General features: G+C 40.2%; 3 protein-coding genes across 3 annotated transcripts in view; 2 read left to right on the forward strand and 1 right to left on the reverse strand.

Annotated features, from left to right (window-relative positions):
- The first annotated feature begins 343 nt into the window (after positions 1 to 343).
- LOC5515999 (putative fructokinase) lies at positions 344 to 2,023 on the forward strand. Its single transcript, XM_001636100.3, has one exon. The coding sequence runs from the start codon at positions 480 to 482 to the stop codon at positions 1,419 to 1,421; it is 942 nt and encodes a 313-aa protein (XP_001636150.2). The 5' UTR covers positions 344 to 479; the 3' UTR covers positions 1,422 to 2,023.
- Positions 1,626 to 12,330, reverse strand: LOC5515998 (denticleless protein homolog). The gene is made up of 12 exons (XM_032385800.2): positions 12,107 to 12,330; positions 11,944 to 12,023; positions 11,801 to 11,837; positions 11,563 to 11,720; positions 10,707 to 10,827; positions 10,448 to 10,626; positions 6,108 to 6,285; positions 5,097 to 5,404; positions 4,526 to 4,563; positions 4,199 to 4,290; positions 3,450 to 3,656; positions 1,626 to 2,840 (listed from the first exon to the last, which is right to left on the reverse strand). Exons 1-12 carry the CDS (start codon positions 12,162 to 12,164, stop codon positions 2,104 to 2,106), a joined length of 2,193 nt encoding a protein of 730 aa, XP_032241691.2. The 5' UTR covers positions 12,165 to 12,330; the 3' UTR covers positions 1,626 to 2,103.
- A 116-nt stretch (positions 12,331 to 12,446) lies between these two features.
- The window catches only part of LOC5516047 (integrator complex subunit 7), a 29,464-nt gene continuing 28,671 nt past the window's right edge, over positions 12,447 to 13,239 (forward strand). Inside the window, exon 1 of the mRNA XM_048730104.1 lies at positions 12,447 to 12,570. Within this exon, the coding sequence (XP_048586061.1) occupies positions 12,471 to 12,570 (100 nt within the window). The 5' untranslated portion in view covers positions 12,447 to 12,470. The remainder of the gene's footprint in view (positions 12,571 to 13,239) is intronic.

Consider the following 13,239-nt stretch of genomic DNA (forward strand, 5'->3'; position numbering starts at 1 on the left):
CGAGTTTCATATAGTGGATGCAATTTTTGTGTCCACACCACAGGCTTCCCAGTCGGCTGATTTGTATTTTGATTTCATGCTGATCAGCGGTCTTTTTCGAGAACCCCTCTACTTAAACATGTTCGTCCGGTCCTCCCAAGCATTCACTTTCTATTAGAAACTTCTAGTTTATTGATATTTACGGTAAACATAGGGCGAAAAACAAAATAAGTTAAAGATAAATAGAAAAAAATTGTTGAAAAGACGTGTGTAGTCTAGTGTTGTGTTTATGTGTTATAGAGCTTGGGCTACCTGTGACCAGGGTATCCATCAGACAAGTTTTTGGGTGCTGTGCGGTCTGTGCTCAGGGTTCATAAACACAGGAGCCCCAAGGTATATTGTAAGGTGGTTTCCCCTTTGCACCGAGCACGTGACAGATTACTGGAGTTCCCCGCTCGCTATTCCTTCTTTACTTATTTTTGGCTTGGGTTTGTAGCATAATGTCTCGATATATCGCGGGTGTTGAGCTCGGAGGCACAAGTTGTGTAGCAGCCATCGCTGAGATTTCTAATCCGACCACAATTGTCCATCATTTTGAAGTATCGACCACGGAATACACATCGACGCTGGGCGCCCTCACAGAATACCTTAGCGCACAACTGAAAGAATTCAACATAGAATCGTATGCAGCCCTTGGAATAGCGTCCTTCGGTCCTGTTGACCTTAAACCCGACTCAAAAACTTATGGCTATATTACAAGTACTCCAAAACCTGGATGGAAGTACGTGGAGATAGTGGGAGTATTCAAGCGAACGCTTAAAGAGGGGACCCCTATTGCGTTTGACACGGATGTGAATGCGCCAGCACTGGCTGAAATGGCAGCAGCTCTTAATACAAAAACCATCCCTATCCCTCTCCCCACAGTGATCTACATTACTGTGGGCACCGGTGTAGGGGTTGGGGTTACTGTGGAGGGCTCCCCCGTTCATGGTTTGTTGCACCCAGAGGGGGGTCACATCATTGTGCCACGGATGCAAGGGGATGAGTACCCTGGCTGCTGTGCATATGGCCATGAATGCTGTGTGGAAGGGATGGTTGACAGCCAAGCAATTGCTGAGCGGGTCAATGTCCACAGACATGAGCTACACACAATAGATGACAACAACCCCGTGTGGAAAGTGGTTGGTTATTATCTTGGGGCACTGTGCCTAAACATCACTTATCTCCTCTCACCGAATCTCATCATTTTAGGCGGAGGTATTATGAAGCGCAGAATTCTTTACACAGAAACAAGACACTGGTTCAAAGAACTGTTGAAGGAATATCTTGACTCGCCCCAGTTCAAGACAGACCAGGGGCTAGCCAGTTACATAAAAGAACCTTTTCATGGCTCAAAAGCTGGGATAGTGGGGGCCCTAGAGCTTGCTAGACACAAGTGCTAAACACAGTGCAAGCACATGGCCAGGGGGTTCAGGGTTTGGGAGAACCACCCCACCTGACTGGAAGGTCAAGAAAAAAAAACCTGGATACAGGCCTGAAGAACCTTTCTCTTAATCATAGCTCTTCTACTATAAATCAATAACATGGTTGATTAGGGTTTTAAGTTTTACCATTACCCAAAAAGACAGAGATCAAATATTCAAATGTGAAGTAAATTATAAACATTTATTCAATAATATCTTTTGGAATCTAAAACAGTCTGCACATTTTTTTTTCTTGCATTGTATACCATAATCACTGTGCCCAATATAGCAATATGGCACAGTTTGTTAATAATTTTTATCATGAATATCATCCAAGATTATACACAACTAGGTTAGTTGATTAATACAGGAATTACCAAGACAGAATTTGAATCTCAAACCTATTCATTTTCTTTTTTCTTTTTTTTTTACCAAACTATAATCTTTTCTTGGTGAAGAGGACTGGGTACTCACATATCACAGTTGGTATGAAAAGTAAAGTTCTCAGTAACAATGGTGTGTCACATCCATATGGTACTCCATATCACAGTTGGTATGAAAAGTTAAGTTTTCAATAACAATGGTGTGTCACATCCTTCTATAATTAAGCATAATGTATCTTAATTTTCTTCCCCTTTGCTTGATGGGAGGTTGGTCAGGTCTACCTTATATACTCCTTTATTGGACTCAGTGTTGGCTTAAAATAATGCAAAATGCTCTCTTCTGGTTTAGCTACCAAAAAGGTCACATTTGTATCCTCATTGTCTTTTGTAGGTGAGCAGTTCTCTCCATTTTCATTACAGTTGTCAGTAATGACTTGTTTATTCTCACTTATGCTCCCATTCTTCTGCCTTTGCAATCTACTCCAAGTTGTTAACCAATTTGAATGCTTTATATCTCTCTCATCCACAAAACCAATATGTTGAGAAGCATTAACAATCCTCTTATCCTTAAAGTGATTTTTTGGTTCGCTATTCTCTTTATTGTCTTGTACCACTATCATGGTTTTGGCAAAAGGAGTATCAGTATCATCACTGTTCTCTGAACTCATCATAATGCATTGGCGTTTGCGTGCAGGAGACAACGATGGACTTGTATCAGAGGCTTGCATTGATAACTTACTCTCCTGGTTGGTGTCCTGAACAGCACATTCAGATAAAGCTTTCTCAAGGCCTTTCCTCAGTCGTGGCATAGCACTTTGCTTTTTTTGACCCTTAGAGCCTTCTTCACGTACATCATCCATATGTTTATTTGAGTTTTTCCTGGGTGGGGTTACCTTCAGCCAGGATCTAAGAAGTTGTTGTGGGCTTTGGCATTTTGGAGAGGATACCCCAGGGGAGAGGGGGCAGCTTGAAATGTGGGGGGTGGTCAGGGGGGAAACAGGACAAGCAGTACGCCCTTTGAATGCAAAGAAAAAACAGTTGAGTTAAAAATCATTATGAATATCATTTATTGGTGCACACTCACAATGTACACCTATTTGAATTAAGGTTGAACCCGCAAATCAATGTATCATAACTCGCAGTGGTTCATGGGTAACATTTAAATGGCTAAATCCTGGTCTCTGAACTTATGCATATCCAAGAACTCTAAATCCTTCTAAGCCTGTGTTTTTTTTATTTACGCTTATTTTATTATTTACTTGATATCTATGAAGCATGGCGGGTTACGACACATAGAGTGCAACCTAACGTGAAATAGACGTGTAGTATATATAATTTTCTCAAAAAAGAACTTGAAAAAGGATTTTCTAGCACCCTGTCTGAAGATACTTTTGAACTCAGAATTTTTGTACCCTGTCAATCATTTTAAAGTTAAGAAATGTAACTGGTTTAAAAATATTATTCCCTTTAAAGTAAACATTTATCACCTCCAAATATGGAGCATAAATTTAGTTACAAAATGACAGAAGCACTACACTCTGTATCTCAATTGAAAAATTGTGTTGTTGGATTACAGGGTTACCAGAAGTTTAGTACCAATACAGTATGTGCAAAGTATACGTACCAGCCCTTACAGGGCTTTTTGTCGGCTGGGTTGTGGGGCATGCACACTTGATTGTCAGCTTCTTGGGTGGGGTATTACATCTCTTAATTGTTACCTTGGCAACAGGGCTTGACAAGGGATTAAGGCGTGGGTTTGTGTGGACCTTATAAGTGTATCTGCCACTCTTGTTCTGTGGTGTTGTTGACATGCCATTTTGTTCTTGTTTGGCTATAAGGAAAACAAAAACATTTGAATGCATTTGCCATTTGGCTATAGACACTCACAAATACAGTGCGAGCCTTGGTTTTAGTTGAACAATTCAAACAACAGCGAGATTATGGAGACTTCACCTGTTGTTGCATTGTCTTATTTTGAATGGAATTTATCCCAAAACTGAGGCTCACCTCAGTTTTTTTTCATCCTTGACCAGTTGTTCAGTGGGCATGGTAGAACTAGACTATTGAACTGACTGTTTTTTACAACAGCAAGCTCAATATAACAACTCTCCTGCTTTTAAATCCAACGTAACACAGCCCTTTAGTTCATGTCATATGACCATTTCCTTTCAGAATACCCAGTGTACTCTGACGATTATGGATATCATCCTTGGTAGTGCCTTTAAAGGGAGAGTCTGTGATAAGGGGATTTACTTTTAGTTATGTCTTTGTACTTTTCTTTTTCACGTAATAAACAGCTCCTGAAGGAAAGACTAGACAGACTCTTACAAAACTCCAAAAGGGAAGACTAGACAGTACTTAGTGTCTACTCACATGTTGAATGTGGTTGTATTTGTGTCTTCATTCTCTCAGTGAAACCAATATAGTCTGTTCTTTCTTGAAATTCAACTCCTCGGTTCATCCTCCTGTAAGTATAATGATTCAATAAACATTATTTCTAGTGGCTTTCATTTAGATTTTTATGTAAGACCCTCATTTTGAGTTTAGATGTGGCTAAAATATAAAATTTTAGTAATGAGCTTCCTTTGATCTGAATACTTATCTGACCACATAGTGTAACAGAAAGCTGAAATAACAGTAACATAGCAACATCATAAAAACACACAGGCATTGGATGAAATTGGTAGCGTTATTGCTTACCAGATTCTTACAGTTGTGTCATCGGAACATGTGACAACCTGAAACAACAAAAACAATTGTGTTATATGTTGAAATAGCAGCTACATACGAATGTACATAGGATTGGCTTCAGTCTATTACAAGTTTTATTTCTCAGCCTTTCAAAAACTAGCTTTTTACAGACGCAAAAATAGGATGTTCAAACTAAATGTGATCAAAATATGAACTCAAACCACAGGTAGCCCAGGATCTGTCAATGAGTAATTTGAACTGACCGGATCATTGACCGTTAATGGAGGGAACATATGGAGTTATTACTTTATGCAAGTATTCTTCCATAAAAATGCAATAAATTCAATCCAACGTGATGTAGTAGTTGTAGTTGTCTATTATTTACATGTTTAAGTAATTTAGAGGCTGCATTTGGGGCTGTTTTAGGCACTGTTCGGTGAGATTTAGAATTCCCTTTTAATTTATGGAAGAATACTTGCATAAAGTAACAACTCCTTATGTTCTCTCTATTAACAGTCAATGATCCGGTCGGTTCAAATTACTCATTGACAGAGCCTGGGTTACCTGTGCTCATACTAACCTTAGTTATGTCTTGAGGGCACCATACGACACTTGTCACCTCACCAGCGTGACCCCTAAGACAGACTGGCGGCCTGTCAGCATCAGACACTTTCCATATATATGCATTATTGTCGCTAGACCCAGAAAGAAGGTAATTGTCATCAGGACTTAGTGCAGCTTTTACATAGAATGTCGAGTTTGAATGACCAGTAAATGAGCAGACTGGATCCTCTCCAAGCACAGAACATTCATACATGTAGATGTGATCGTTTGTGCAACTAGCATACAACTTGGATTGGTTGGAGTCTAGAACAAGTGATGAGAAGCCTGGGGATATTAAAGCAAAAGTTGGTAAATCATAAATCTTTTTTATGATTTTAATTGGTTCAGTATTAGTTTAGTAACATTAGGGACCTTAATCAAGGATGACCACAGCTAGGACTTCTTAAAAGATGCGTTTGCATTTAATTCCAATTTAATTGTAATGGAATAAACAAAACATTATAGTCAGAGACAGATAAAAATAAACTAGGGACATTATTTCTACGGCAGCGAACGTGGTTAAAGGAATTAACAGTGCAAACGCCCCTGTCCTCAATTGACCGTGAAAGTTGGAGTATTCACATCATGGTTTTATGGAAAATGGCTGAAATGTATCAGACAGAACAAATTTTCATGTGCTGCTACTGAATTCCTAATCAAATTCCATTGTTTTCTGCCGTCGTCATCAACAATCCCGTCGTCATTGCTGTCCCTATTATCTCGATCTGTACTCAGCATCATAATCACCATCATCATCATAAACAATATTTTCACAATTACAATCATCATATAGATAATAAACAAAATTTTCACAATTACCATCATCATTATTTTCAAGAGGGTCTCGAATAAATGTGGAAACATTTATATCATCAGCTCTTATGACTACCTTCACCATCATATCCTGTTTGTCCCTACTGCTCTTAACCAAGATACAGTGCCTACAACAGATGCATTACAATGCAAAAAAAATGACCATTTCACTGACCATGTTTCCTAGGACCCTTTCCTGGATAAGGGAACATGTGGTATGGCACTGGGTCCTGCTTAGCCATCGTGTAATACTTGCGCAAATCCCACATCTTCAGGTTTCCATCCATGGCACCAGCAGATATCAACAAATTATCGCCATGGAAGACCACAGCTGTAACACTTTGCTGGGAGTCCTATAAACAAGCAGATAGTTTTCTAAGGCAAGAAGGCTGGAACAGCAATGAGTGGATTTATTTTATTGCTAAAAATGAAGGGTCATTTAGTGTATATGTATCACATATTATGTAAAACTGGGACAAGCGCATGTGCGTCGGTTCCAAGATGGCAAAATACGTTCAAAACTGTAAACCTGTTGTTGTTTTAGCAACTGTTACATACTTTATTGTATAGCGTTATAACTGTTACATTGGTGGCAGCCAAGATGGGATGGAGGACTGTTTTGCCCGACGCTAAGTTCAGTGGACGAGAAGATATTAGGGAATTCCTACGGGATTTCGAGATTTATGTCTCGCTAAATGAATGGCAAGACGAGAAGGCAGGGCAGTATTTAGCCGTTTATCTGAAAGATGAAGCGAAAGCTTTCTACCATGAGCAGGAGGATTCAGTTAGAATAAGTTACCGGGCCTTGTGTAAAGCATTGAAGGACAGATTTGAAGGAGGGCTAGCAATACTAAAATATAAAAAGGAATTTGCAGAGTGAATTAGAGCTGAAGGGAAGCCGCTCCACTTGTATTTATCTGCTCTACGACTCGCTTACTCAAGGGCTCATGTCCCACCTGTAGTTGAAATGCTACCAGAAGACCCGACTGATGCACAAAGGGACAGGCACTCCCGACAGGAAGCAGCTTTTGATTATTATAACACCAGAGCTAAGGAGGACATTCTGTGTCAATTTATCAACGGGCTAAATTCCAAGCTGAGGGAGATACTGGTCCGTCAGGACGATTTGTTAAAAACCCCCATAGAAACAGTAATAAAAAGGATTGCTAATCTGGAAGAGGAGCAAATAGCAAGTAACCCACAGCAAGTACGGGGTGGTATTCAAGAGGGGGTTAATGACCTAGTTGACAAACTTTTTGAAGAGAAGGTCACAGCAGCTATCAGAAAGGGAGAAGAATTTGCTTTCCAAAGGAGAGGTCCAAGGCCCACGGATTTATGCAGAAAGTGCAAAGGAAAGGGACATTGGGCAAGAGACTGCCCATCCGTAACGGAGAATAATTTAAATGAGAACAAGGCTGGTGGAACACCCAGACACCAGCCTTGAAAACACAAAAGGGGGTCAACACAGTGCAGACAGGGTGTCGACGACACTCATACAAAGTTGAGGCAAAGGTGAACCAAGTGAAGTGCACCTTTTTGATCGACACAGGCGCAGAGGTGAGTCTAATAAGCTCGTCAGTACCAGGCCTCATAATAACAGAGTCCAAAGTGCATCCAGTTTCAATAACACGTGAACCCATTGGGGTGAGAGGGGAGTCCCAAGTGACATTGTTGCTGGGAGGCCGGGAGATGTCATGGAGGTTCCTGGTGGTGGATGACCTTGCAGACTCGGTATTGGGGGCCGATTTTATTGATGCCCACCATAGGGAATGGTGGGGTTTAAGGGGTAATAGTCTTTTTCTTGATGGCCAGGAAATCCCGCTTGTCTCTAGTAAGTGCAGATAAGTATCGGTTGAGGATGATGCTACCCCTGTAGTAGCCTTCTGTACCATTGATCTTCCAACCAGGCATCAGGCATTTATACCCTTGCGGTGTAAAGATAATGGGAACAGAGAGGGGATGTTTGAAGCAACCACAACCCCAGGGGGGGTACTTATGACAAAGGCACTTGTTTCAGGCAAGAAGTTCTGGGTGAAGGCTGTTAATCTGTCCTAATCACCAGTCACCCTGTATAAGAATCAGAAAGTGGGTAGTCTGACTACCGTGGATACAGTTTCCCAGCCCCTTAGCTCTAAGGAGACACTGGTAGCTGGAGGGGGGGGTTCTGACAATGATAAGGTCATAAACTTGAAAAAGCTTGGTACTGACTTGTCGGACAGTGAACTAGGCAAGGTCCCTGAAGTGGCTCTTGACTAGGACACAAGAACATAGTGGCTGGCTATGGAGATTGGTGGATAAGTTCAGAGAGTTTCAGTGCAAGGTGCACCACATTCCTGGCTTGAAGAACATGGTTGCAGATGCATTGAGTAGAATTCAGAATGTAACCACTAGTGATGTTGCAGAGTGTTCGATGGAGTACATAGTTGAGCAACAGGACAGTTGTCTGGTCACCAAGTAAGTGAAGCTGTGGTTATTACACAAGCCACCGGCTCAACAGGACATGCAAGGAAAGGAGCTCCGAGCATTCTACAAGAAAATTCATAACCTAACTCTGGGTGAGGATGCTGTGCTTCGACACGAAAGAGAACAGAATAGAGGTGTTACCCAAGTTGTGATTCCATCTACTCTGACGAAAAGGGTGTTGCAAATGCTACATGATGATGCAGGGCACCTTGGAAGCACTAAGACACTCCAAAGGATCCGAGACAGATTCTTCTGGCCGTGTATGGCAACGGACGTGGAAAATTGGTGTATAAATTGTCTAGTCTGTCAGCAGAGACGAATTCCCTTCCAGAATACAAGGCTCCGTTAAGACCAATCGTGACATCTCGGCCAGGAGAATTGGTGACAATGGATGTGGTTGAATATCCCAAAAGCAGCCGCGGAAGTCAGTACTGTCTTGTCATGGTCGATCATTTCACGAAGTGGCTGGAGTTGTTTCCTTCAAGAAACCAGAAGTCTGGGACCATTGCCAAGAGAATAACAGATGGCTAGATTCCAAGACATGGAGCACCCGAACAACTGCATAGTGACCAGGGAGCTAATCTAAACAGCCAGAACATCAAGGAGATTTTTCAGTATTTGAAGGTGTTGAAGACAAGGACGACACCATTTCATCCTCAGTCTGATAGTGCTTCAGAAAGAAGTATACGAACCGTTAACGCAATGTTGGCCAAAGTAGTGAGTGACTATCAAAAGAACTGGGATCTCTACCTATCCTCTACCTGTTTGGCATACAACACAGCAGTCCAGAGTAGCACTGGACATACTCCTAGCTACTGGAGTTTGGACGAGAGTTGTGCCTCCCAACTGACTTAGATAACACCGCTTTTATTCCAGAACTGCGGCTGGAACATGCAGAGTTTGCGTTGCAACTAAAGAGCCGTCTCCAGAAAGCTTATAAAGTGGCTAGGGACACTCTTCAAATGTCTCATCAGTCTCAGAAGAGCTATTATGATCGCTGGGTAAAAGAGAAAATCTTCAAGAAAGGTGATCAGGTTTTGTGGTTTGACAAGAAGACGAGAAGAGGGGTTGTATGAAGCTGAACTGACCGTGGAGTGGACCCTGGATAGTGGTAAAACGGCTGAATGAAGTTGTGTGTTGGATAAAGTATTGTGGTCAGGGTAAACGTGTAGGACTGAAGACAAGTGTAGTACACCACAATCAGCTTAAGCCATTCTTGGGGAATCTTGACACATCTAAAGTCCAGGTGGCCTCAAAGCCACAGGCCCATAACGAACATCAGACCCCACTGTCAAACAACTATGACCGGAACCTTACAGTGACAGAAGAAGATGAGTCGGTTCACCGGGATGAAGCAGAGGTGAGTGACGAGCCACAGGAAGATGATCCAGAGTATGATGAACCAGCTCCTAGGAGACCTCAACGTGTTCGTCATCCCCCGATTTGGATGAGAGATTACAACACTGAGGGATAAAATATTGGGACATATTTCTAGATAGGAAGGGGACAGTGTAGGACTGGGACAAGCGTATGCACGTCGGTTCCAAGATGGCGGAATACGCTCAGAACTGAAAACCCGTTGTTGTTTTAGCAACTGTTACTTACTTTATTGTATAGCATTATAACTGTTACAATTATGTGTGATTATTCAAAATAATACCTTTAACAACCCTGCACCACCTAGGTATCAAAACCCATCCTAAAAATTTATTTATTTAAAATTATATTTTAATTTATTTTAAATTAATTTATTTACTTATTATAATCACAGGCAGCTTCAAACAATTAAACATCAGTCAAATATTAGAGCCTAATAATCACATTATTAAGAGAATAATGTGAGGATTATTTCCAGATGCATCCGACCCTAGTTAAGGTAGAGTAAGAACTATAATTTGGTTTGTATTTATTGACAAAAATGTGACCCTTAAATAAACACTTTTTTTAAATACACTTTTAATTGATTGAATAACAAAACAAGCAAAAATAATAGTACCAGAGTACACACTGTAATCTAGAACTTATCATTCATAAAAAGTATCAGCTGCTTACTGTAACTGGCTGAGGGGTAGATGCTCGGCGTGAACGCTTACGGGCTCTCATGGGTGTGGTCAATTGCTGCGTATGGGCACTGTAGATAGTATTCACAGGCTGGTAGTGGTCTCGGCGCTGGTTACATCTTGTGTCCCATACCATAATATTTCCATCTCTAGCACCAGTAGCAAATGTAACTGCAAAAGGAGGCATCCTAATTTAAGCACTAGAAGGATGTACAAGCTCAAATGTGTAGCAAACAAGAAAGGGGGCTTACACTGGTCATTTTTTCTGAAGTCAACTGACTTAAGGCTACAGCTATGGCCTTTGAATACAGCCAAGCTTGTCTCCTTGGTGACGTCCCAGAGCCTTGCTGTTTGATCTCCTGAAGCAGTGACCTGAAATTCCAAATAAAATGTGCATCATCGTCATCATCATCATATATACTATTATCATCAATAGAATCATTAATATACACCACCTTCATATATACAATCATGATGTACACTTGTCATCAATACATTGATTCATCATGTACACTATCATCATCAATACAATCAACATCATATATACACCATCTTCATATAGACTACCAGAATATATCACATATCCAGAATAATAATGTAATTTCCTAATAAGGAATTAACAGAGAGGTGGAAACAAGATGATCATTATCATCTACGCTATCATCATAAACATCTTCTATATTGTTATCATCATCTTGTCATCATCTACGCTATCATCATAAACATCTTCTATATTGTTATCATCATCTACACTATCATCATAAACCACTTCTATATTGTTATCATCATCTACACTATCATCATAAACATCTTCTATATTGTTATCATCATCTACACTATCATCATAAACATCTTCTAAATTGCTATCATCATCTACACTATCATCATAATAATCTTCTATATTGTTATCATCATCTACACTATCATCATAAACATCTTCTATATTGCTATCATCATAAACATCTTCTATATTGTTATCATCATCTATGTCATCATCTACATCATCATTATTATCTACAGCATTACCATCATCATCTACACCATCATCATCATCATCATCCCCGCTATCACTATAATGATTACTTCAACCTTCTATGCAAGACTTACAAGTTTTGCTTCATTGTGCATCCAGGCAACATCAAAGATGGCATTTGAGTGTGCTGTCCACTCAACAACAATAGCTTGTCGTCCGTATTTATTTGTGTCCAGTACTCGAACGGATCCATCTTCGTCTGCCACAGCTAAGTGGTGTTTATCTCCAGCATCTTAAAAAATATGTTTAATTAATCACTACAAATTATGATAGTGTTAATTCAAAATTAAATTTTGAGTGAATGGGGCTTACTCTTGCTAAAACTGCTCGCGAATGGTGGAACTTCAACCTACAATTGCAGAGCAACATTTTGATTAACTTCTTATAATCAGCTTGAAAGTAAAATTAGTGGGAAAGGGTCATAGTATTTCTAGTTCTACGATCAGCTGCCCTACCCCTGAATCTTTGCCGTGAATAGGATGTTCATCTACTCGATGACATACAAAAGAATCTAGGGCGAAATCCAGGGAGATTTCTGCAACAGAATGGAAAATCAAGAGATCAAGACTTAGCTCAAACCTCAGCTATCAGAATGAGCACAAATCATGTCAAACTTACGCTTTCTTGGAGAATTACACACAAGTTCTCGGTGTAAGATGGAGTACAATAGCGTCATATTGATGTAAGTTGGCTTACAGATGAAAGAACATGTGAAAATAGATGATATTATACGATCAAAGGCAAAGAAACTTGCACATTGTAGGCGAATTCTTGGGTTATTTTGATCTCCCGCGAAATTTGCGATCGAAAAACGCGCGAACGTTTCTACAAAGAAATCTGATTGGTCAACCTAAAAAGCTATCTAATACGCAGTTTCACTGGCTGATTCTTCAACTCCTTTTCTATTGATTATTGTTATTGGTTTATCTGTTTATTCAGCAAAACTAACCATAATACATTGCAAGACGTGAACACAAACAAAATGGCGGCTGTAGGTCTGTCTTTCGGATCTTACGAGAAAAACTCAAGCGGGCAAGAAAATTGGCAAGACGCGAACGCTGCCCTGCTAGAGCTGGATAAATGTAAGCAGTAGTGTTTCTTTTTCCAAGCGCTTTTAAAAAAGTCGCTTTAAAAATTTGCTCGGCGCTCTATCCAAACTGCTCTGGCCTTGTCCATGCCTTTTCATACATTTCCTTCAGTTTTTTAAGATGTGATCTAGAAAAGTTTCTTTTTTACCGGTGGCAGGTTATCAAGACCCTATTTCTTTGGATCTTAGGGGAAAAAAACGTTAAAAAAGTTACTTTTAAACCGGGTTTCCTGTGGCTTTTGTGGGATTGCTGTGGTTCACTGAACCGAATATATTGTTGTTCCTTAGTCGCTAATGTTAAAGCCTAGTTTTCACTAGTGATGCAAGCATAAGCACAGACGCAAGCACAAGAGCTTTGTTTTTAGTGAAAACGAGTTGTGTATAAGCGCAAGCACAAACTCAGATTTCACTAGTTCCATGCCATACCGTGACGTGATCCAATATGGCGGACAGAAAAGCGTTTGCTGTTGCTGCTTTTAATTCTTAGAAAATGGCGTCAAAAACAACTCCAAAAACGGAAAACAAAACGTTTTTGGATTAGAGAATTACTGAAGGAAATTAAAAATCAGGGGGACTATCACAATCTCGTAAAAGAGATGAGACTTGGGGACAGGGAGATGTTCTTTAGCTTAGTTATTAAAGTAAGGACTAAACCAAACCATTT

The sequence above is a fragment of the Nematostella vectensis genome, chromosome 7, assembly GCF_932526225.1.
Source record: "Nematostella vectensis chromosome 7, jaNemVect1.1, whole genome shotgun sequence".
NCBI lineage: Eukaryota > Metazoa > Cnidaria > Anthozoa > Actiniaria > Edwardsiidae > Nematostella > Nematostella vectensis.